At 36.3% G+C, this 25560-nt stretch overlaps 3 protein-coding genes across 3 annotated transcripts in view; 1 reads left to right on the forward strand and 2 right to left on the reverse strand.

The window, feature by feature from the left end:
• LOC140234526 (fasciculation and elongation protein zeta-2-like) overlaps positions 1-5690 on the forward strand; it is an 87519-nt gene extending 81829 nt beyond the window's left edge. Inside the window, exons 6-8 of the mRNA XM_072314571.1 lie at positions 140-212; positions 1688-1753; positions 2419-5690. Coding sequence (XP_072170672.1) covers positions 140-212; positions 1688-1753; positions 2419-2480 — 201 coding nt within the window. The 3' untranslated portion in view covers positions 2481-5690. The remainder of the gene's footprint in view (positions 1-139; positions 213-1687; positions 1754-2418) is intronic.
• Positions 5691-9837: 4147 nt separating this feature from the next.
• On the reverse strand, positions 9838-14921 carry LOC140227787 (uncharacterized). The gene is made up of 2 exons (XM_072308187.1): positions 14326-14921; positions 9838-12958 (listed from the first exon to the last, which is right to left on the reverse strand). Exons 1-2 carry the CDS (start codon positions 14808-14810, stop codon positions 12910-12912), a joined length of 534 nt encoding a protein of 177 aa, XP_072164288.1. The 5' UTR covers positions 14811-14921; the 3' UTR covers positions 9838-12909.
• A 4302-nt stretch (positions 14922-19223) lies between these two features.
• On the reverse strand, positions 19224-25316 carry LOC140227799 (peptidyl-prolyl cis-trans isomerase FKBP2-like). Its single transcript, XM_072308198.1, has 5 exons — positions 25158-25316; positions 23252-23428; positions 21357-21469; positions 20834-20916; positions 19224-20182 (listed from the first exon to the last, which is right to left on the reverse strand). Exons 2-5 carry the CDS (start codon positions 23411-23413, stop codon positions 20121-20123), a joined length of 420 nt encoding a protein of 139 aa, XP_072164299.1. The 5' UTR covers positions 23414-23428; positions 25158-25316; the 3' UTR covers positions 19224-20120.
• Positions 25317-25560: the final 244 nt, after the last annotated feature.

The raw sequence follows: 25560 nt of genomic DNA on the forward strand, positions 1-25560 counted from the left end.
TGTACCTTGCTAACTTTCCTCCTGAAGGATAGTAAAGACTGTTATTTTTTAGTGTGTGGTGCAGTACACCAAGCAACACAAGTTATCATTCTTTCTTCTTCTTTTTTTTTTTCCTTTATGTCTGTTTTCCCATATCTAGTATCTGACAACGAGAATACCATACCACAAAGACACCCCACCAGACCTGGATACCTTGAGGATAATCACAAAAAGTAAGTAGTGAAATGTTTCTCAGAAGAGACCCATATTTGCAACTCAATCATATTATCGGCCATATCTAGACTTTGCTACAAGTTAGACATTTGCATTCTACATGACCCATGCTAAAAACACAGCCATCACTATTCAGTTAGAACTCTTGATAGCCGATTACTGCTTGCATGGAATAATATCACAAAAGCATTTTCAGGGCATATTATTCTTGCTGCTAGAGCAGGATGAAACATCATGTGAATGTTATGCATTTTCTACCAAATATTCCTGTAAATGAAAGCATTGCAAATATATAATGAACTAAAGAGAGAAACTTCAATAAATGAACGACTGAACTGGAAAAAAGAGCTTTATCCAGTCGTGGAAACTGCATGTATGATAGCATATTCAATGGGTAGCTGAAGACTTTTGTCAGACAATGGATTGCACAGTCCACCAGCATGCTGAGCCAAGCCTTGCCCAAACTTTGGCCTGCCATGTATTGGTGTGAATTTCTGCCCTCTTGTGATTGAGGACAAATGTCTTGTCGCCAAAATGCTGAGAGTTAGAGGTGGCAGCGATAGAACTGTTATAACAAGAGGTTTATAGTAATTTCCTAAATTGGATAGATTAATCCTTTCTCATTTATAACATCTCCTCCTTGGCTCACCTTTCCTACTCCCCCCCCCCCAAAAAAAAACAAACAAACAAACAAACAAACAAACAAACCCAAAACAAAACAAAACAAAACAAAACAAAACCCAACCCAACAACAATCAAACAAACAAACAAAAACAACAACAAACAAATGCCAGCTGCCAAACCAACAGACAACCAAACAAATAAAATAATGTAGTGCAAAAATGCATATTGGATATGCTTTAGTGGACTTGACACAAGAAATGGTCTATTTTGATGAATTATATTCATGTGGCATGAAGACCAATGATCGTTTGTTTTTTTTAATTGAAGTTTGATTGTTACAAGGTTGACTAAGAGAGCATCATGCTCTTGTAAACAAATGCTAACTTCTGTATGAGCCTTGTATAAAGCTTCACTTTCCTTTGAAGAGTCTCTTGCTTTCTCTCTCTCTCTCTCTCAAGTGGCTATCTTATAACACCTTCGTGGCATCGGCAAGAGCTCATACTTTAGATGGTAGTAAAAAGTGGATGCTATGAATAATTCAGAGCATCAGGTGCTCTAGTTGCAAGAGAACCGTTAACTCAACACGTCCATGATGAAGAAAAGAAAAAAGTATTTTATAAGATCCGGACTGATGGGAAAGCCTGTGGGCTGTGTTGTTGTGCTAGTCACCCTGTAACATTGGACCAATATCTGAATGCATTTGATATCCAAGGGAGTGAGATTGAACCTCATATAGCTAGCTTTGATAGACAGTTTATTGCCTTTGTCTTCAGTTTTTCATTATGTTATGCTCTGTGATATTGGTGGTGACTGCTGTTCAACTTTTGTTCTCTTCTCTTTGCAATTCCAGTCTTGAAAGCAATTGATGAAGACAGCAAAGAAGTGCCTGACTTGCTGACAAACTATATCTTGAAAGGTAAAGTGACCTTTGAGTATTGTCGTCAGAAATTTGGACCACACACTGTATGCGAAGTCATCTTTGAAACACATATTCTTCTCAATCTGTCTCCTTATATGTAATTCAAATGAAATGTTTTTATGTTGGTAGGTTTGCCTCCTTTGAATTTTACGAATGAACAAGTCTTCTGTTTTGTCTGCAGACAATAACTTTTCACAAATTCGCTTTTTCGCTTTTTCACAAATCATTATTCATTGCCTTGTACTTGACAAGTCATTGCACTGGAAAATTGCATATGCCATTCATTCATTAGCTTGAAAGGGAATGACTTTTCTTTTTTTTTTTGATGATCATTACTCAAGTTCCTATGCTAGTTTCTCTCACGACAGTCATTCTTGAAATGTTTATAGAACACAAACTTAAATGTACCATGGAACAGAATGAATCAGTCACATTGTTCAAACATGTTTGGACTTATTCTCTGTTTTCTGGGAGCGCATCTACCCGGAGAGTTAACAGTATAAAAGGAAAGAAAGAAAGAAAAATGTATGAATCTCAGCAAAGGATTGATAATCAAACAATCTGTGATAAGCCACCAATATGGTCAGATCATTTTCTAAAATTCTGATTATGTCAGTATTATTCCCTTCATTTCGAACCTCACTCTCTTTCTTGTCTTCTAGTTCTGTTCCCTGCTGGTGCAGACCCAAGCCAGGCCACATCGCTCTACGTCGCTCAGAGATAAGATGGCTGCCGCAAAAGCGAACACTCTTCTTGACGATCCAACATTTGCTGCAGTCCTGCAACGACCACATTGTTTTCAACATTCTTCAAATACTCCTAAACAACGAAGGAAAACTATATATAAAAGAAAAAGAAACGAAAAGAAGAGGGTAAAATGAAGAATCCATCACAAAAATCATGTACATAAGTAACTTCCATCCCAAATGGGCCAAATGGTATGGACTCTTTTCCTTTTCCTACTTCGTCCCTGTTTTTAACCCCTGTGCTGGGTAGAAATGTGATGGAGGTTGTGTGTACTACCATGCCAGTCCCTGTTTGTGTGGGTTTCTTCTTGGATTTTGTAGTCTGAAAAATTTCATGACTACAAGCTATGCTGTAACATGGTGAAGCTTCAAAGATGTATTAATGATTCATTCCAGGTGGAAGTTTTGTTGTTGTTGGGTTTTTTTTTCCAATTATTTATAAGCACTTTGAAACAGCTATTCATTTCACCCACCCAAAATTATTGATCGCTTGCTTTGTGTACATAGAAAAAAGTGGACAGTTGTTAGAAGTAGTATCTTTTGGTGTGGAAGAAAATGTGTCGACATGAATTTGTTGCTGCAATATCGTGCGAGAGAAAATTTGTGAAAACAGCTCAAACTGAAGCCAGAATGATAAGAAAATTTTGACTGGCAAAAGTGTTGCCTCTTTGTTTTACAGTTTTAAGAGGACAAGGATTTTGAGATGAGAGTGGCCAGGCATTTGATGTCATTTGAAGTGACTGTTGTAACTATTTCTCATCAGGATGCTTGATCTGTCGAGGAAGAATGGCTCTCAGCTCTCTGTACAGAGCCAGGCAGGAGAGAATGGAGCTGATTTAGGGAAGATTCAGTTGAAGTTGACCAGGATGTGTTAGTGTCTAAGGGAACATATAATATACAGGGAGTTACGTGTAATATCACAATACTGTGGTCTCTCTCATACAGAGTATACAAAGGTGTCAATTCAACTCTTGCCTCAAATATTTATACCTATATCAACTGCAAACTGTAAAACAAATTAATGATATATTGCTTTCACATATTCATATTTCTCTTGAAATCAGAAATTTGCATTTTATCTAAAGTAATGTAGCACACTCATGAGTGACATTTTACAGCAGAAACAGAGTGGAGAGTTTGGATAGAGATGCTAATGGCATGCTTGAAGAAGGAATGTCTGTTTTTGTTAGAACAAGGGATGAGTATGATGAATATATAAATAGATATTAAAGATTATACCAAAACTGAGGCAGCATTGTATTTGAAACATAAAAGGTGATTTAGCGTGCTCTAATGGATAATCCTTATTGTAACATCAAAATACTTGTGCTACCCGGAATGTAGAATAATCGCAGTTAATGCTGTAGGCAGCCATGGTATAAGTATTGCAAGATATATATCATCTTTAAACTGTACATAATACCACCGACAACATCGCAGGTTCACACTGCCCTGTTTACCCCACGCATGGTTCTCTGAAAGTATGGAAAGTGCAACCTATCGATGCTGAATGTATGATTATCCATGTCAGTGTGATCACAAACAGGGTCCCATGTCACATTTTCCTCATAATTCAAAGCACTTTTCGAGAGAACCATAATTTCAGAAGCATGCAAGAGAAATGGTCTACGGTACTTAGAAAAATGCTGTACCATGGATACCACATGTGAAAAGGGAGGAATAGAAATGAGGTAAATTGTGCCACTCATTAATTGAACCTGCTGAAGAAAGGAGCTAGGTGTGTACATGTTTGTTGTGCGATGTTGCAGTTTTGGACTGACTCTTTAGTGAAGTATATGACATGATGTACGAATAGGAAAAAAAAAAGTCTAATATATGTAGCTGTATATATTTATCTTTAAAGAAGCTGATGATTATATCTTCGATGCTCTTTTATTCAGAGAAAATTTTCAAACTATTTATTGTTAGAGTAGAGGCATGCTCTGTTCTTTGCCAGTATTAGTACATCATCCTACATTGTCTGTCGTGTTATATGGAAAGAAAAACCAAAGTATTTTATATATTTTCTCTGAAGAAGTGAGAAGGATGTGTTCGAAAGGAGATGGGATGGAGTCATCACCACACGAAAGGCAAACGTCACTTCTTTACACTAGCATTTGTGTAGATATAGCTTGGTGCTTCATACTGCAGTTGAGTAGCACGCTGGTATGCATTTTGCAGCTCTGTGGAAATAAAAAATCTCAAGACTTGCGACTGAATAAAGACCTTGGTTCTAGCAAATAATGATTTCAATTTATTTTCAACATCTATAGGAATTCAAGATTTGTTTTTGAAATGTATACACGGTTCTTCTCATCAGAACACAAGAAGGCTGACAGAATTAACATGTGAAGTTAATACGTTAAATGAGAACAACTCTGTCAATACATATTGTGGTAATATTGTATATTTTTATTTGTTATTATTTTTTTTTTAGTTTGTAACTTGCAGTCCCTTTAAAAGTTGTCCATAGCAAGCAGCATGCTGCCAACCAAGACTCAGTCTTTGACAATTTTCAACGATACAGATCGAAGCCCACATGCCATTGTTTGTATCATATCATTTATAATATGTTAAATTGCAGCTCCTGATAACGCTAAAGGTATACATTGTATTGTTTTGTGAGAGTACTAGAGATGGTGCTCAGCATTACAGGGGAGCGTTTGAGTCCTTTGTAGTCGTTTTTATTGCTGTACATGTATTAATCAATGTACATTTCCTCTGCAAAGTGGAAACTGTCCATTTCTGAAGTGAAATTGCACAAAAAGTTAATCATTCAGCGTGTATTAATTGTACTGACATATTCTAAGAAGTTTGCAAATGAAAGCGTCAGCTGTTTAAGAGGAAATGGTTATAGTTGTACAGACCTGTTAGCCTCATGTAAATTGGTTAACAAACCTTTCCATGCTGTTCTTGAGCTATTTATGTAAAGCAAGACAACATTGAGATTTTGTTGTCGGCTCAGCTATGCATTAGAAACTTCTTTCAGGTTTTTTTGTGCTTCTTTTGTTGGTGGTTAATCTGTTATAGATATTTTGTAAATATACTTTGATTCCCGAGTGTGCTACTTTTTTTTTCACTTGAAAAAAGAAAATCACCCTCCTTCTTAAATCCACCATGTCTTATGATTCTCCACCAAAATCACATTTGTTGATGGGAAAATTAGGAGATAAATGTTATAGTTCATCAGATGTAGATGAAATAATAACTCAGTGCCATCTTTAACTTTAGGGGGGGGGGGGGTAAACGGAAAGAGCTAATAGCATTACACACATTTACCCAGTGAATATTGATAAAGTTTTAGGCCTTTTTTCCCCGGGGGGGGGGGGGGGGGGGGGGGGGGGAAACCCCACGAAAATGCAATTATTATAAGGCACATTCATGAGCTCTACATGGAACAGAGATCGGGATTGCTGTGTGCCCATACACATATAAATTGCTGTGGTATGCTCTTTCACATTTTATCTAAACCTAGTCAAAATAGGGGATTTCGAAGTGGCAAACGGCAACTCAATAAAACATTGCGTCATCATGTTGATAATTGTATAAAAGAAGAAGAAACACTACATTTTTTTTTCATGAGCACAAAGACAATAAGTTATGTAAAGTGTTGATGTACATATCACCAAATTTGGTAACAACCTCACATGAAATGGTATGTTTGTTCTTCAAAATGCCAGTAATATTTTCAAATTTTAGGATTCAAGGAAGTAAAGTTATACGAGTGTGAAATTTTGACGAGTTCTACATGCAAATGCAAGAAGTGGGATATAATTTGTAAAGTGGGGGCAGGAGAGTGCGGGATTGAATATTTTGACCTGAAAATGTTTATTGATTTTATGTCAGCTGAAAGATTTGTTAAAACTTGCCCTAATCATCAAGATTATAGGCGAACATAAAAATGATGTCATATACAGTAATGAAAGGCATTAACACGTAACTCATTATGAATTATCTGGTTGACTGAAGCACACACTTTTTTGTCAGCCACATGACGAGGACGACATGCCAAATTATTCATATTTTCCTCCTGTAGAGGAAAAAGTTGTGCAATTTTCTATGTAAATAATATTTTTGATCAGCATTCATCTTTTCTCTATCATTTTGCCACTATTGTACAAAAGATTAGGCTCTAGAAAACATGTATTGAACGTCCAGTGTTGATGTATGTGTGTGTTTTCAATTTTGTTTCAATTTGTTTTTGCTGCCGCTGTACTGCAATCGAATTTAGTGTCAGCAAACATCTCAAAACAGCAGCAAAAAGTGACTTCAATCTCCGGTTTATTTACTATTTGCTCTATTGGGAAAAAAGCCCTCAACTGAAATTACAGATTTTTTTTTTTCTTTTTCATAGTAATATCAATTTCATTTTATAGTACTGCCAACTCAAGAGTAGATTTTGCATCCTACTCGATCACTTCAAATCAAGATCATTATTTCACAGTGATAAGTAGGAGAGATTGATGGTATGAGCAAAGTTTAAGGCCATACAAATGGTATCTGCAGTCCACAGGCTAGTAGGACCGCCAAGGAAAATCCAGCTTTTCCTGCAACAAAATGACATTGTTTTGGATAGCAACACCCAGTGGCGGCAGTTTGGCTGGATTTGGAGGGTGATATATTTGTTTGTTCTTTGGACTGGGCACAAGAACGGATGAATGAAGACAGTACGGAGGTTGTTCAATATGAAGTAATGGTACATATATTTGTTAATTACAACATATGCTGTGAGTAGTGTCTGTTGAGGTGGTTTGTTGGTCAGGTTTGACTTGTTCATGATATCCTCTGTTTTCATCTCCTTAGTCATAAATAGTTTGAACGATCTAAACCGATATTAAACTATGAATGCTACATGTGTCTGTGGTAACAACCATGTATATAAATCACTGTAAGTTCATGGAAAGCTTTGGTATTCTGGTCATTGTCGAGATTCCATGATTGGGAATTGGCAAGTGTGAGAAAGCAACTCAAAAACTTGTAGCTGTAGCATGTACAATACATGTAGTAGATTGTTGTGTGATTAAACAGGTGTAGAAAAGTGTGTAGTGAACAGACTAGAAGGATGACTGAACAGTGCATAGAAGCAGCCTTGTCATTAAGTACCTACTGGAGTCTTATCCCCTTTCACCAACTTTCTTGCGTAGTATGCAGTGAATCAGACAACAAATTAATGAACTGAGCCTTGTTTCCGAGATATGGGGGACAAAGAGAGAGAAAGCAGTGTGTAAAGGAGAAGGGAAGCCCAGATTTATGGTACTTTAATAGTTTGTCAGAGGTTTGCACTTGAACATTGTCCAGGCACACTCATGTGAAGAGAGAAAGCCGGGTCTTCATCAAATCCTAGATTAGCGCCCATTTAAAATCACAACATGTGATTCATAGGTTTTGAAGAATCATGCATACTTGGTCTACAGATAACTGTCGTCAAAGCATTCCTCCAAAAACACTCCTGGCAAACAAAGTTTTTGTCAATGCCTGTGGAAGAATTTTAGGTTTTAAATCATAGAAATTACCCTTTCACTTTGCCAGTGATGAGGCTATCTGTATTCCAGACCATTCTGTTGATGATGTTTGAGTCTTCCTCTACAATCTTTCCTCTCTTTCATTTCCTGTAGTTGCACAAATTAAAGCTAAGTCACAATGAACTAGAATTTTCTTCTGATGGGTTATACCCTTAGCTATCCATACTTTGCAGGACATTGTTGTGTATACACACTAGGATGTGATGCAGGCAGTGAAAATTTGACATCAAAACTGAAGGCTAGATTTTTGTCCTACCAATAGAATATTTGAAGAGAACCTTTACGGTAATAAGAACTTTGCAGGGAAGTGTTTTTTGAGGCAGGTGCTATCATCTCTACTGGTTAATCATGATTTTCTATTGGGCAAGCACAGATGGAAACACCCCAACTGATTACATAATGCACTGAAGAATAACATCGATATTTGCTGAAGTTGGTAAGGGCTACTGTTGCAGTGTGTTGTACAGTCTTTAGTTACACATGTCTCCATTTGTACGTGTGAGACTTTATGAGGTAGCAGTAGTTGATATCCATCAGGGTTCATGAAAATTAACGCACGGAATGGTTTAGGCACTGAATAAATGTCTGCAACACAACTGTAGGTAACAACAGCTCAGCTCCCAGATTTATGAAAAATGACCGTACAAGTACTCACGGGACTGGCTGCATTACAACTGTCAAATCCTGTACACAATTGATTATATATAAAGTAAGGGATAAACATTATAGCTTGATGGAAATAATACTTCTTTATGTTTGAACATCTACTCATCATTACCCCTTCCACGCCATGAATTCTTCTTAATTTTGTCCAGTCTAAATAGCTTGGCTTTTCCACCAAGACTCTGAATGCTGTTTGTTCATAAGGAGATTTATATGCAAGTGCTGTATTTATACCACCCCCAGCCCCATCTGTGGAAACACTAAACTTCCTTGTATAGATGAGGTGTGATGCTGTGTGCACTGAATTCTCATCATTTATCACTTGTAAATTTTGTACATCTTGCCACTGTTCTACTTAATCGTTGCTCAAAAATTAGATAACTATGTACTTATGATAACAAGCTGTCATGTACAAACAAGGCAAGCATTTTAACCACTAAAATGACAGATATTTGTACTCTGTGGTAAGCAGTAATTTAAAGAAACTGGAAGTGTTGTGTGAGTGTACTGTTCAATCAAAAACATAGGTAGCTTTCAGTAGAATTTATATTCAAAGAATTGTATACAAGCAGTGAACCAAAACAAGATTCCTGCACAATGTTTGAACTTTCTAAAAAAAATAAACAAGTGTGTAGCAATTTAGTGACTACGTGACTCAATGCCGTTTTGGTAATTTTAATCTTGCGGCTAAACTCTGTATTGATGGAATGAGTTGAAGAAATTAAAATCCTTATCCAGTAAAGACAGTGGAAAGCTTATTTTGTGTCTAATTCATGTACATGTATTAACTGTTATGATTTGGAATGGACATTCAAGAATGGAAGAGGTGTTACATTAAGTGATGGGCCAGATGTATCATGACAGATAATCATGTATTTTTTCAGCATGTTCGGTATTACTGGTATTGTAATTTAAAACAGTGAATTTTGGAATGGGAAAGGACGAGTGTAGTACTAGTAAATGGTAATTCATCCTGCGGACAAATGCGGTCTTTACAAAAAGCAACAGGAAAAACAAACAAATGAACTCCAATTCACCCAAACAACGTGTGGTAGAACATATCGCTAGATGTGGAAGTAGTGCTGTGGAAGACGTGATACAATAGCAACAATACAGGCACAGACAAATGAAGGCCAGTATGCTGGTAATGTCACTGTCATGACCAAGGTGTTTTTAATTTCATCTATTCTTTGAAGACATACCTACATGTCAGGTGATCTGCGGATTATGAAATGCTTTCATTTCACTGCTTTCATTCAAGCAATTTTCTCCTCGGGGTCGATTCGCAAATACAGCTGTATCATTTGCATTTGACATCAGAAGTGAAAATCGATGTGATGGTTGAATACAAGAACATGAATTTGACATACTCGGGCAAATGCATAGTGTCATATAATTAAGGAAGAAAATATGATTTAATACTGAATGAACTTAAAAATAAGAAAACCTTACCTCTTGTGACAGTAAGTAATGAATTATTTTTTTTGATCATACATGAAACATTGTACACTAGAGCAAACAAGATTCAGTTCAAGTAATTGCTTGGTGACTTGTTTGATGAAAACGAATCAGAAGAGGAACTAGCATGCAGAAGTTAGTGCAGTCCCACACTGAAATATCAACATATTGTACTGAGCTGAAGGGATGCACACGTGTGAATGTTTCGTTGTAAGGACTTGAATGAAAGTGCTACAAAACAAACCAAATTTATCAGGCTCATGACAGCATTTCTATGTCCTCTAAATTTTCTTGTAAAATTGCATAGCAAGTCGAAGTGAATATATCAAATTTCGATGTATGCGAGTCCCACAATACAGCAATTGCACAAACGGTTACACACACAAACACAAAAAACAGGTTTTATAACCTGGCAAGACAAATATGGTGCATGCATTACATAGTTACATAAATATATGTGCATTCAAATCTACAAGGCAATAATATTCATTGTCACAAAGTAGTCCAATCTAATTCGCTAGCCATAAGAACATTTACATTATATATGTTTGGATTGTTACACATTATGTGTCCCATATCAATGCCCTTTTGCAATACAACACACACTAAATATTTTAAAGTTGTGTACTTTACAGTTTGCATAGATCAATGAGCATGCTTAACCATGTCTCTCAAGGCAGTAGTCTGTGCAAAATTCAAATGGGGAGATCGTCAATAAGGACTAGGCTTTACTGTTGACTCAAACTTGCAACTCATGAAGTAGATGTATCCTTTGTAAATGTCAACAATTGGATGATGTCTTTTTTTAAAATATTTATCTTTGGACAGTAGATGTGAGTAAAATGAAAGTCATTTCTGGTTGGTGAATGTTGTCAGACATGAAAGTTATTTTATATCATTTTGATAATTAATTACCTTATATCTGAGGATTGAAGAAGAAAGTTACTACCTTTAACATTTATGTTATACTGAAAAGTATATACTGTATCATCCCAAAGAATGAGACCCTAAAAAAAAAGGCAAGTAAATCTCATGTTCAGCATGCCTGTCTTAATTCAACAGCTCCCAACAAATGTATTTCTCAGTACAGTGCACTCCCGTTATAACGAACACGGTTATAACGAAATTCCGGTTACAACGAAATAAAATTTAGGGCCGCAACATTATCAACTCTATGTATTTTTATTGTTTATTCATTCGGTTATAACGAAATTTCGTTATAACGAAAGAAAACTGCCGGTCCCGAGGACTTCGTTATAACGGGAGTCCACTGTATGTGAAGGCACCAGAATTCTTCAAATACATGTAATGCACAGAGCTCATACATATTGCCTCACTCTCTTGCTTTTCTTACAATTTCTACTTAAATTCTTACCTTTTCATTGTTATTTATATTATTTGTGGTTCTTTCACTCAGAAGTTAGTTCTTGCCAAGAGTAACAAAACTGATGGGGTAAAGGTGTAGTTACTTTTCTAGCTACAGGTACAGATGACTCCCACTATAACAAAGTCCTCAGACCAGTAGTTATCCTTTCTTATATCAAAATTTTGTTATAGCCAAATAACAAAGTATATAAGCATACATGATTTCGGCACCTGCAATCTTACTTTGCTGGAGCAAGAATTTTGTTATAACCATGTTTGTTATAGTGGGAGTGCACTGTATCTGCATTATGTGAAATGACAGAATCAGACACAAGATTTGAACAGTGCTTCACTACAAGTTTTGTACAAACATTTGTACTTTATACTTTCTGTGAAAATAAGGTCGGCAATATAGGAAATAATGACTGATGCATTATGACTATATATGTTTCCTTTACAAACAGCATCCACTAAAACTTAAAGTTCTTTATGTGCTTGATGCAAAGATCTGTGAAATTTACACTTCCAAATGTGTAACAAAATGGTATAAAGGCAAAGATATTGGAAAGCAAGGTTACAGTATGGAGTGCTGATGGTGTTCCAAGCAAAATGCAGCTGATTGCATAAGCTACATGTACTACTATTATTGTAGGTGGTTCACATCCCTGTGTTGCTTATGTTATTTGTAATACCCTTTATGGGACACAGTAAACACAGTAAGTGAATTCTGATACTAAGATCTACAACTTCAAGCTTAATGAGTGTTTCCGGGGGAAAATGACTTTATACACCTTGAATGTCTCTTTGTTACAAATAAGTCATAAGAGATATCCTATTTGATACAGACATTGTATGAACGCAGCACAAAGACAGAATTATACAACACAACAGATGTCACATTATATTCGTGGGTCAAAGTTGCTAACTCTTCTGGATCATTTCATGTACATGTACATATGCACTTATCCCATCATAAAGATTTCCATCCAGTAAATGGTTCCTTTTTGACATCCTGCACACACACTTCATACATGGCTGTCAACATTCATGAGATCTTGAAATAAGCCTGAAGAAATAAGCTAAAAAGGAAAAAAAAATTAACATATTTCATCAGAACCTTTGTCCAATTTCCTGGTGACATCAACACAAGTTGTAGCATGATTTGCTGTACATACAGGCTTGACAGTTTGAAATTACTGAAAATGATCATTATAAGCATTCACTTGTATAATCAGCATAAGATAAAAAACAAAACTCCAGCTGTCTCCATTATTGATCAAAATGACACGTTGGACGGAATAAGGAAGCAGCAAGTAAGGCTTTTTCGCGCAGAGTTCTGAAAGACATCTTGTTGAAATATCCTCCAAGTTATTGCATCGACATGAGGCACTTGACAGAATCAGTGAAGCTTGAAGAGCTTATGTGTTGTGTGCATGTTGTCAACATACCTGAAGGAGACAATGAAAGACATTGAAGGATTGTAAAAATGTGATGTTGCGCATCGTACATTTCGTACACTTGCACAGTATTGGGAGGTATAATGTATACACTGTAGTACACAGGGTGTACAAAAGACGTACATTCCCATCACTTATTATACACTTTCTCTCTGTGTGTCTTAGAAACTACGAAATCACAGAGAACATGCTCATTTGAATGGATAAATTTTAAGGGCTTGGTGTGAACAACTGATATGATCATGTGTTGACTGATATGTAACATTATCTTTCCCATAAATTAAAACTTCAATGAAAAAGAAAGAAAATAAACACCCTCTTCTCTTCATCACATTATTGGGAACTGAAATGATAATTCTTGGCACTTGTAAACAATAACACTCCCGGTATATTTTCATCAAATGCGGCATTCATCACTTTTTCCAAGAGTACTGGTAGATGGTAGATGGTAGATGATCAACCACCACAGAAACCATACCACTATTGCCGTAGAAAATTCTTGTGTTGGCTATCTGCTCCTTATTTCAGATGTTCACTACCATCTACATGTACATGAATGTACTAACATACATACTGACCCACTGAGGATCCAACATTGAGGAGGGACATGACTTTCATACTAATGCACCTTTTTATCCATGTATATACCTGTAGATATCTCAAATTGTACCACATATTACCAAAATCCGTTACAAAGCACTTGTCTCGTCATAATCATTTGAACACTATGCTGATTTTGGCTCCCTATAATTCGAGACACATAGTCCATATATACTAAAACTGTCTTGTACTTGATTGTTTATATCTTAAATTTCTTTTTTTTTTTAAGCTTCTGCTAGAGTAGAGTGGGTAGCATTTATGTCGATGAGTAAGTTGTTATCAGCAAGCGATGACAATATGCGACTGGTTCAAATTTGCACAAGTGATCCCCAGAAATGAGATTCAGATGAACCCCATTATAATGGGCTGTTTGAGACTACCAAAATTTTATCGTTTATCAAGCATCTCGTTAAAGATATCAGGGATAAAAATAAAAGAATATAAAGGGAATGGAATCTATAAAACTATCTTGCTATATCTGAGTTCTGACCTTATTATGGTATCAAGGTTCCACTGTATTACTTTCTGTGGATGTATATGTACATGCATACAAAAACGTGCATTCTGCATCATTACTTCTTTTTCATTAAAAAAAAAAATATATATTTACTTAGATCTCCACCCTAGGTTTAGATTAAGTTTTTTTTTTTTTTTCCCCTCCTTGTACATTGTATTCAGTAATGAGGAATAGGGCAAAGTTTTTGATGTAACTAATTTTTGAGTAGGTATCTTTGGAAATGAAAGATGAATTTCCTCACCTCGTCATTGGACTGTTGATGTGTGGGAATCTAGTCTGTCTGTGACCAATCATGGGAGGTGCGTAGGCATGACCTGTTCCCCAGTTAGGCGGGCTGAATCTCAGCGGTCGACCTGTGGAAGGCAGCATTTGTCTGAGGGTTGACCAGTCCTCTGATCGGGTGCTTGGTTGTGACACGTAGAGCTCTTTTTCTTCGTTAGCTCGGGAGATCTGCCTCAGGGATGCTTCCCCCATAGGAACCCAACCCCGCTCCGCTTGAGGAAGCTGACGAGGTGCAAGCAACTTGTGTCTCGGCACTGGAGCGGTGCTACGGAGATCGGTGGGGATGTAGCGCTTGTTGACCCAGACGGTTTCGCGACTGTCTCCCTGAATGTTTACTTCATCTTGTTTGGTATCTGAAGTCGGCACAAATGTTCCGTTAGAGCGATTGAAGTAGTCTGCCAGAGTTTCATGATAACGCCACTTGTGGGCTCCAAAGTTTCCCATGCACTGTGCCGTCACCTTTGACCAATTCTGTTTATTTATCTGTCGTACTTCATATATCACCAGTATGCAGTAAAGTTAAGTTGTTTCTCTCCGAGGCGCTCACCAACTGTACTGTTATCACGCTTTTAAACACACACATGGGCGGCGCGCGGTGTAACATAACAAACGTCCCCCTTACTTCCTGTGGTGTAGGCGTTGAGCATACTACTGCACGCTTCCCGGCGTCTCCATAGTGACAACCGGTATACGCTTGCGCAAGAAAATTCAAGGCAGCAGGTGGATTGGGGCTGCGTGCAATGTGTGCATGATGTACGCCAGTACGGCACTGATGCACGCCAATGATAGGTCGGGGGGATGGGCGACTGGAACCAAAGGTGGAGGGCGAGAAGCTCCCAAGAGATTGATGCTAGCGGGGATGCTGGTCTATCGATCTACTGCTATAAGCCAATCAAGCAGGCCCATTTACATTGAATCAGACTGGAAATCTATCGTCTTGCAGTCAACTTTTTTTTTTTTTTTTTTTTTTTTGAGACAGGCTTCTTTATATAATATGCCGATTAATTCCTCTTTAAACATTTTTCCATGCACGAGGCCCTACTTAAACACGTGGGTTATAAAGATGGAACTGCCATTTTCATGAATTTTCCCTAAACTAGCTAGATCTATGTTCATTCATCAAATGATAAAAAGACTTGCTATAATTATGAACATTTGTGAAAGTTTGAGGAAAATTGAACAATCCATCAATTCCATGGACTATTCTCGCCTTTCTACTTGGGGAACTCATTTATGGCAGTACAGTGTAGGAGAATGATATGAAGAATATACATGTATACAATATCACAACTTTTCCTTGACACTGATGGAGCACTCGATGAAGCTAATATTTAAAAAGAAATACATGAGGACACTTTTTTTACATCTCAAGTCAAGGAAAAATATATTAATTTTCATTAAAAAAGGCATGCAAAATTCCTTGTTCTCTTTATATTGTCTTTTTCTACTGCATGTACAAATATGAGTCCAACAGGGAGCAGCACATGGAATACAAATGCACTAAATTTGATAAGGATCCATTATTTTAAATGGATTGCCTGATTTTCCTCAATCTGTTTAAAGTGTTTCATAGAGTATATATAGTATAACACTCCGCAAAAAAAAAAAGAGAAGAAAGTAAACATTTTTTCCAGGAAATATTTTTCATAGATTTTGATAGAAATCATTGTCATATACCCTATCAAAGGTTATTTAATTGGCAATTAACCTAGTAGTACAAAGTGAAATTTTACGTATGAGTGAACACATCTGTTTCTGTCCTCCAAGCCACAAAAGTAAAAGTTGCAAAAATTGACATTTTGTCATGTATTTGTTAATGCCATTCAAGATAGCAATGATAATACAAGACTACCTGAACAAAATGAGACATGAATGAAACAGCAAAACAAAGTTTCTGTTCTCTTATATCTCTATGTCCTCAAACAAAAACAAAATGGCAAACTAAAAGAGGAAATAAGAATTTTCTGCTGTATCAAACTTCAAATGACACAAGGAGTAAGCGGCAAAGGTGATAAAATGGACAGAATTTCTTAATTTTATTCTTTTAATTTAGTTATCATGAGAGCAATTCAAGAACCAAATATCCTTTTCAAATTTTGTATTTTGCAATAAAATTTCAAGTCTCTACCATTTTTTTTAAATATTGCCTCTTTAATGCCATTTGAATTTGTATTTGACAGAAGATTCTTCACTTCCTTATTTTTTTCCCTTTTTAGGCTACAAAGACATTGTAAAGATCATAGGATGATTTTTGAAAATTGATTTGTATTTCTTATTGTGTTGAATTGTCTTTTGTTCCTATTGTTTTATAGAAGAGCACATATGCATGAATGACTTGTCCATTTTTGCAATTTTTACTAATGTGTCTTGTCAGAGGAAAAACAGATGTGTTTACTCATGGGTAAAGTTTTCTTTTTTATTGACCTACCAGGTTGATAGCTAATTAAATTTCCTTTTGAAAACATGGTATGTAAAGAAATTAATATTTAGCCAAATATTCTGAGAAATATGAACATGAGAAAGTGCTTACTTTCTTTCTTTTTTTTTTGTGGTGCATTACAGTATTACAGTACTGCAAACTCACGCAATGCACCAAAATTCTAATTGCATTACATGTACTCTGATAGACAAAATCTCATGCTGAACCCCAGATACAGATAAATAAAAAAATGTATCCAAAATCCCTAATAATCTGTTCATTCAATATGTCCAAGTTCAAAGTTTCCCTGCACCTACTGTGTGTATGTGTTGAAATCACGAATATGCACCAGATTACACCATTCAAAATATAAAATTGTCAAAGCTCCCTACCATGGAAGGGGTGACCAACATCTCCCACCCCTGCCTTACAGTGTTAATTAACTCTAAAGTCTCACTCAAAGTTGGCAGCCTGGTATGTTCCAATTCAAATGGACGTCAGCACTATTTGATGCACACAGGGCGAGTTGAAAAAAGTCCCACAGGTACAGGAAAAAATGAAGACTGTGTCCTGTGAAATAATCTTTACCTGCACATTTGAAACATTTCATAGGTAAGATCCAAATTGTATGTGATAATAAAATCCTAAACACTGCATGTTGAGCACCCAAAAGTAGTTTGTGAGCAGTATAGTGCGTTTATGTATTTTCAGTACCCTATCTTAAAGACTATATATATATATATATATATATATATATATATATATATATATATATATATATATATATATGTCATATATAATATATATATATATTTTTTTTTTTTGGGGGGGGGGAAAGAATGTCTATATTAATCAACTAAGCAGCTACATATGTACACACAATTGTGCAACTACACACACACACACAGGACAGCAACGAGAATAATCAACACAACACATTTCATTCTTTCTCTCTATTTCTGTATGTTTGTTCTCTTTTGAAAAATGTGTGATGCGTTAGGCAGCACCAGATTGTACTGCTATAGGTACTCAAGGTTCATACATGTACTTTTCTTTTCAATTCAATGCTGCCTTTAACCAAATTAAAAGACAATGTGGAAAACAAAATTATGTGCCACACAGAGGGATAAGCAACTATAAAAAAATACTCTTGAAAGATATGTACATGTACAATGTATATCCATATCATTGCTTTTTGTGCTTTGTAGTACATTGTAGGTATCTCTTATAAAATGATACACATACTTGCACTGTTGAGTGAATTGACAAAGACTAGAGTTGATATGCTTCTACATGGAGATCATGTCACACAGTACTGTACAATGAAAAATGTCTTTAATTCAATACAAACTGACAGTGTGTAATTCACATACACAAAGACTTACAACACTGATAGGATGCACATCCAGTTGAATGTCATGACAGAATAATTTAGTACCACTTTTCTCACGTCACTTCATGCATGAGTACCCACACTACACCTGAATGATGATACAGTGTATACATACACACACACAGAATGGATATGACATCATTTTCTTAGTGCTACCAGTCATAATACATGTACAGTAGTTTAATGATCTGAAGTGTCTCAGTTTTTCTATTTTCTGCAAATAACTACATGTACAGACATTACTACAGTACATGTATCAACCAACCGTCAAAACACCTTGTGATGTATTCCTTCAGTGTATGTCTACAAATAATTGAGTGAATACACTCATGTTCCGTACTACAATCATTGTGTACATACATGTAGTTGCGTTCATTGCAAACTAGAAGTTCCATAATGCATCCCATCCAAATCTAATTTAAAAGCTTAAAATCTATTCTCTCTTAATGTGCAAAAAAAAAAAAAAAAGACTTCGAAGTCATGCTTAGATGACACTTTTAAACAGAAAGACACAAAAACAAAAGAGACCCCTTCGAATCAAACCAAGTTTTTGCTGGTGATATGATATCAACCATAGCTAACATTCACACAGCTCTATTTGAAAATTATACAATAGAAAATGGAACTGGCAAGTGATTTCAGTTTGAGTACAGTGTATATCTCATTACACTCAAACAATTTCATTATCCAATTCACGGGGGAACACTTGTCATCTTGGACATGAAGACTAAGGATAATTTGCAACAAAGAAAAAAAAATTATAGTACCCCTTTGTTACAAAGCACCACATGCTACATGTATCACTGGTGAACAATGATGAGACCATCTACAAGGCACAGGGCAGAGAATGAAATAAGACCACATGCCATGGAAAAACTCCTGACATAAATGCAGTGAAAAAGAAGCAACCCATTAACTGTAGTTGAGCAAAACCCTCTGAAAGTTTCTAGGTCGTGGCTTGTGGTAAGATGTTACATATTGCTCTACCCCCTCCCCCCCCCCCCAAAAAAAAAAAAAAAAAAAAAAAAAATCCCAAACCTAACAAACAAACACTGTTTTACAAGTAAACATACACACAAATGTTTGTAATGGTTCATGGATATGTTAAAACATGTTATGGCAGAGATGTTGGCCATTACAGTATAAATTTTGAATATTTGTGTGACAGTAGTAGCAGTAGCTGTGCTTCATTGCTAAACATTCACATTGTTTGTGAGAGGTACATGCCGTGTTGAAGCAGGCACAGATCCACTTATACATGTATTATTTCAAACAGGTCCTGGCTGGAATGTGCATGCACTACAGTACAGACAGTACAGTATAGAGAGCATTTATACGAGCAACATGGCTAGAGAAGCTCCAATGCAAATTTACTAATGAAAGTACCAGTAGTTGAATGTGTTATGGCCACTTCCACTGCTATTGAAATTTGATTACACTTGCATGTAGAAAGTTTCACTAATAAAGATTAGGTATAATAATGAGATAATCTTGGCATAGGACACAATTACATGTAAGTTTTATCACTCATCTTGTAAAATCTGTTACAAAATCGCTGCAAAATCTTGTAGGAAAATTCATATGAAAATAAATAGTACAAGGCTGCACACTAACTCATCTTTCCTATCGGTCTGACAGGCAGATCAGACCAGTAGGTACCCAGTTTGTTCTTGTTTTATTAGTCCATTCCTGAAAAAGTCACTGGTCCAACAGTGATTTTTACTGGTCAGGGACCTTCGGAACGATGCCAGTGTGCATCGTTGAATAATACCTAGTCTTGATTACAGGGAGACAGCCAATGACTGGCATGAATAAAATGTGACTTCTGTCTTATCTCCCCAACCATCCATTACACTACCTAACATTCACTGATTATTGCTGGCGATGCTCCTATCTTCGTGTTCCTTTCAAAGCACATTATGATTAAGCAGGAAAGACAGGTCTAGAGCTCCTCCTTCCGAGTAATTTTAAGAAGCTCTACTTCAAAGATCAAAGTTGCTCCTCCTGTGTCAAGAAGAAATTAGAGAACAAATAAATACAAAATTGCACAAACATACACATTACACAAATGTCAGAATTATTTCAGTAGAGTAAAACCTTGTATAAGTCAATATGCACAGGACCTGAGAATATCTACTGACTTGATTGGAAGTCAACAATACATGTAACCAGAGGATAAAAGAGAAAATCTGAAACATTTTTATTGCTCTGACTCGTGCGCTTTGTCGCCTTATGCCACGTTGTCTTTGGTGAGATTTACTGTATCACATGGGTATGATTGCTCTTCACTAGTGGCAGGCAGCCGAGAAATACCAGTGCATATAACAGGTACAAGTACAATACATACTAGAAAAGTCAGGAACTCTTGTTTCAATATGAAAGTCTGTCATAAAGTTTCATAAAGATCTCTTGGAAGAGTAATCCCACATCTTGTTGGTGGAAATTGATATTAAATTTTTCCCTTAATCAAAAACTGGATAAAATATACAAAAACACTTCTGACTTTGTCTTATAATATGATATTTGCATGTGCTTGAATCTGTTGGATGGAATACCAGACCAGTACACAAGAACTGACAAATGCATATTGTACAGGTGAGAAACATTACAAAGCTTATGGATGCACATGTCTGTTCATACAATCACCATACTCACCTGGAATTTTAGGTGGTGCTCCTCTATCCCCATAGCCAAGGTCTGATGGTATAACGAGTTTCCTCTTTTCTCCTTCGCACATGCTGCAACAAAAGGCCAAAGATGCATTATCACACTTAATAAATTGCACAGTCCTATCAATGAGTACTAAGGATCAAAAGTACACGTCACTGACTCCCCAAAAGAGTATCAAGGATATCATACATGGTGCTCTTGGTCTGGACATGTAGTAAAAGCTGTTTACATGAACTTGTTGCAAAAGTTTAAGTTGGAAATAGTGTGCACACATACATGACAATTCAAATATACACAGAAACATGAACACTTTCCAATCAGCAACACATATCAGAATTCAGAAATGTATACAGAAACCTGAACAAATTCCACTCAACAACATAAAGTACTAAATTATTCCATGTGTATGAGGTTGCTGGAGAGCAGAGACTTGCATCGAGCTTTTGCCCTCATTTCATTTACAAGTATAAAATTGAGTAAAGATGCAAAACACATAGATTTCACTTACTTGAGAAGTCCTTGGTCCCAGCCCTTAATAACCTGGCCAGCACCTAGTGTGAACTCAAATGGTTGGCCTCTTGGGATGCTACTGTCAAATTCAGTCCCATCCTCTAACTTACCCTGTGAAAGTGATTGGGGAAATGACAGTCAATGCAGAGCAGAAAATGCATGCATTTTAATGCATACATTACAAATACTTCCAAAAAACAACAAGAAATAAGTTGAATGGAAAACCCCTTTTGGATGCATATGTTCACCTTTCCAACATTGAACCAAAATGCATTATCTCTAACACTGTGTTATGCCTGCAGAAATTTGAGAAAATGGTAAATTTCAATCAAAATGGTAAAATAAAAGAAAACCCACTGCATTTTAGAGTGGGCATGAAGAAAATTATGACACTTTTTGTACACATGTACAGTGAAATGATCTAAAGTTTCTCACACATTAAAGGGAAGGTAAACCCAAAAAGCAATGTGGATTGAGTGAAAGCAGCAACATTAGTAGAACACATCAGTGAAAGTTTGAGGAAAATCGGACAATCGATGCAAAAGTTATGAATTTTTAAAGTTTTGGTGTTGAAACCGCTGGATGAGGAGACTACTGGAGGATATGACGTATGAGTGGACAACAATACAAAGAAAATATAAAGGAAATTCAACAAAAATTCACTTTTCTAGAATTATGAAAGAGCAATGGACCAACCTCTTTCAGAAAGCAGGGGGAATAATTGCTACCCCTAACACATGTCAATATCAAGTTGATAGAATTTGTAATTTTCATGAAAAATGGATTTTTGTAGAATTTTCTTTATATTTTCTTGGTATTGTTGTCCACTCATACGTCATAACCTCTAGTAGTCTCCTCGTCCAGCGGTTCCAACACCAAAACTTTAAAAATTCATAACTTTTGCATCGATTGTCCGATTTTCTTCAAACTTTCACTGATGTGTTCTACTAATGTTGCTGCTTTCACTCAATCCACATTGCTCTTGGGGTTTATCTTCCCTTTAATCATGAAAACAAAACAAAAAAGCTTTATCTACTCCCTGTCCTTCTGAGTGGGTCTGAACAACTAAGAGTGGACTAAAATATATGTAGTAGGGATTTCTTGGACACAGAAGGTGCATTCCTGCACTACACTCTTTTTTTCTCTATTATCATTGTTCTAGATAAAGAATGGCTATACCATTGGATAGTCATTCTTCGCAATAACCAATAAGAGACTCAGTGGCCTAGTGCTTACCTTAGAGCAAATGTATCGCAAGTTCATCTTCAAAACATTCTTGCAGACTATTACTTATGAAGGAAATAGCAAACTTGGGGGGGGGGGGGGTGTCCATTTGTAAAAATATATACATACTCTATCACCCAAGCAAAATTACTTGCCATGCATTTTCAAGAAGATGAAAACCAAAAAAGTCCACGACCAAAAGTCATGGCAATTAATACTGTTTAATATGTCAGCTTTTCATTTAACATCTGGGTACAAAAAAAAAAGAAAAAAAAAATATTGACAGACAGAATCTACTAAAGTCAACTATGGACCTGAAAAATCACCTTGTAGTTTTAAATTGTATTGTTATAACACGGTTTTGTTACATCCAACCATTGTCCATGATCTAACCTCTCTATAACAAGAGTCTGCTATCCCAGCAAATTATATGGGACTTTCAATAAACGGCTACCATTGTGTCAGCCTCTTCATTGTAACTTTTACATCTCAAAAATTGGCCCTAGTATTTTATTTCGTTCTAGACTTCTTCACAGTTTTCTACCTAAATCATCTGCTGACACATCAATTCTCTTACAGTTACTCATTATGCAGAAAAAATAAAAAAGGACTGGCAGCTTTTCATTTACTTTTACCAGATAAAATACAAGACTACTTCTATGCACTTACTGTATAATGCATAGAGAGATGGTCTCCACCTCTGGACCTCTTTGTACAATTTTCAACCTTCTTCTTCACTCCAATCTGCAGTTTCTTTCCTTTTTCCGCAATAACACAGACACAGCAGAAAGAAGCCAAGGAAAGGAGTAGCACCGCCTTTAAGGACACCATTGTCACAGCTTTTATCTGTAAAGAATCAAATAAACAAACATAAAATGTACCCAAACAAATAAAGAAAATCATATTAGCTCAGTTCATCACTTGAGTTTTTTCCTTTTCTTTTCTGTATTTTGTGCCCGATATATTCTACCATGCATTCACTGATAGTATGTATACCAAAATTATAAAGTTACATAGACCTCTATGATCATTTATATGGCATATAGGGTAATATGTCTACTCTAGACTCTAGTCCTTAAAATGTTGTAATGAAAAGTATTGTTTTACTAGAACTTCTACAAGAATGGTGCAATGGTGAGAGCATTTTTGACTTCAGAAATCCCACCGCTTATTTTTGTAATAGACTCTATAGCTCTAGTCTAACAAAAATTTATCTTTTGAAAAGTCAAAACTAACAAGTTAGTGTCTGTAGGTCTAATTCACTCTGTTTTGTCAAAGAAAAGAGAAGCAGACAGTTTCCAGTCAAGAAAATGTGACAGGTGTTAACTTGTTTACACAATGCACTGTCACTGCACTTAAGGACAAGAAATCATCCATCCAATTAACTCTTTAATATGAACCACGTTTGCACGCCCGACTTAGTCAATGGCGTGCCAATGTCGCATACTCTGCTCATACACACAAACCCACCCAAAAGTGGCAAAACGATTGATAAATCACCAAATGCCACAGCACAATGAAACTGAAAGCATTTCTTGCAATATATTTACGAGATATTTTATACAACTGCACTGCATAATCATGCCTGTAATAATCTTCATGTGTGAAGGACGCAGGACTACCAGAAGATTCCATTCTTGTCGCACGTAGTAGCTTGCATTTTATGTGGTGATCGACTATCAAGGGGTGTTCCTTACTAGATATGCGAGTAAATTCTAAGTTTTGTCACTGTTTTGAGTGGAGAAGTCATGCCTTTTATACAATAATGTAAATTTTAGGCCTACTGGTAGTACTAAATTAAAGGGACTGTACAGTTACTGGTTGAGGTGGGGATTCATGTTTTGAACATTCCCACGTGAGATAATAAAAAGCCTTTTATGAAATATGAAAGAGCATGTAATTTTAAAAAGGATTCAATGTTTATATGATGAAAATTGGTTTTCAAATGGCTGAGATAGCCAAAAAAGTGCTGATAATAAAAGGCGACATGACACAACTTTGTTAGGATCTCTTTGCTTCACCTTGTTTTTGGATATCTCAGCCATTTCAAAACCGATTTTCATCGAATAAACTTTTGATACCCCGGGCCTTAGAACTGCATGCTCTTTGACATCTCATAGAGTGGTTTCTGAATATCTCGCAAAACGTAGAAAGGCTAACAAATCCTCACCTCGACCAGAATTTTGGCCTTTAGTTTAACGTTAGTAGCGAGTAAGTTTACTGTACTAGCGCGCTGTAGGCCTAGATCTAAATTACTGCCTGGTCATTTGAATGAATAGCAATCATAGATTTGTCATGCAATTTACACCAAAGCAAAAGCTTTACATTTTCTCTAAAACGTTAGTAATTTAAATTTAATGTTACATTGCTATCTCAGCTCAGAATAGTGGCGCGCGCACACACACACACAACACACACACACACACACACACACACACACAGGGGTTTACACCATGACACATATTAAAGAGTTATAAACAAAAAGTAAAATAGGCTAGGCCGCTAGATTTTGTACCTCGTAGGCCCCCTATAGTTTGTTTATGAAATACTTTTGAAGAAAAATACTGTAAAGTACCTAACTAGATGATGAAGATCTACAGTTGTAAATACTTTCCGACACACACTGCACTGGGCCAGTCAGGGCAAGCAAGAAGCAAGAAGCAAGTGCGAGCTCATGAGCCGGGGTAAGGTCGTAGCGCGGAATCCCGGAGTGAGGGAGATTTCTCGGGCAAAAATACCCGTTGCGTTCTGATACAGTGCAGTGTACACGAGCTTAGGTAGAGTGTCATGCGCAAGCTCTCGATTGACTAAGGACACGTTACTTTCAGGTAAAACATTTCGATTTTATTGCAAACAAAAGACCCACTCAAAAATGAATTAAACAAAAAAAAATTCGAATCTAAGTTTTTATGAATATTTAGAATTTTAATTGGAACAAAAATGTATATCTATTGATAAAATATTAACCTATTTTGCTT

This window comes from Diadema setosum, chromosome 1, assembly GCF_964275005.1.
Source record: "Diadema setosum chromosome 1, eeDiaSeto1, whole genome shotgun sequence".
In the NCBI taxonomy this organism is placed as follows: Eukaryota; Metazoa; Echinodermata; class Echinoidea; order Diadematoida; family Diadematidae; genus Diadema; species Diadema setosum.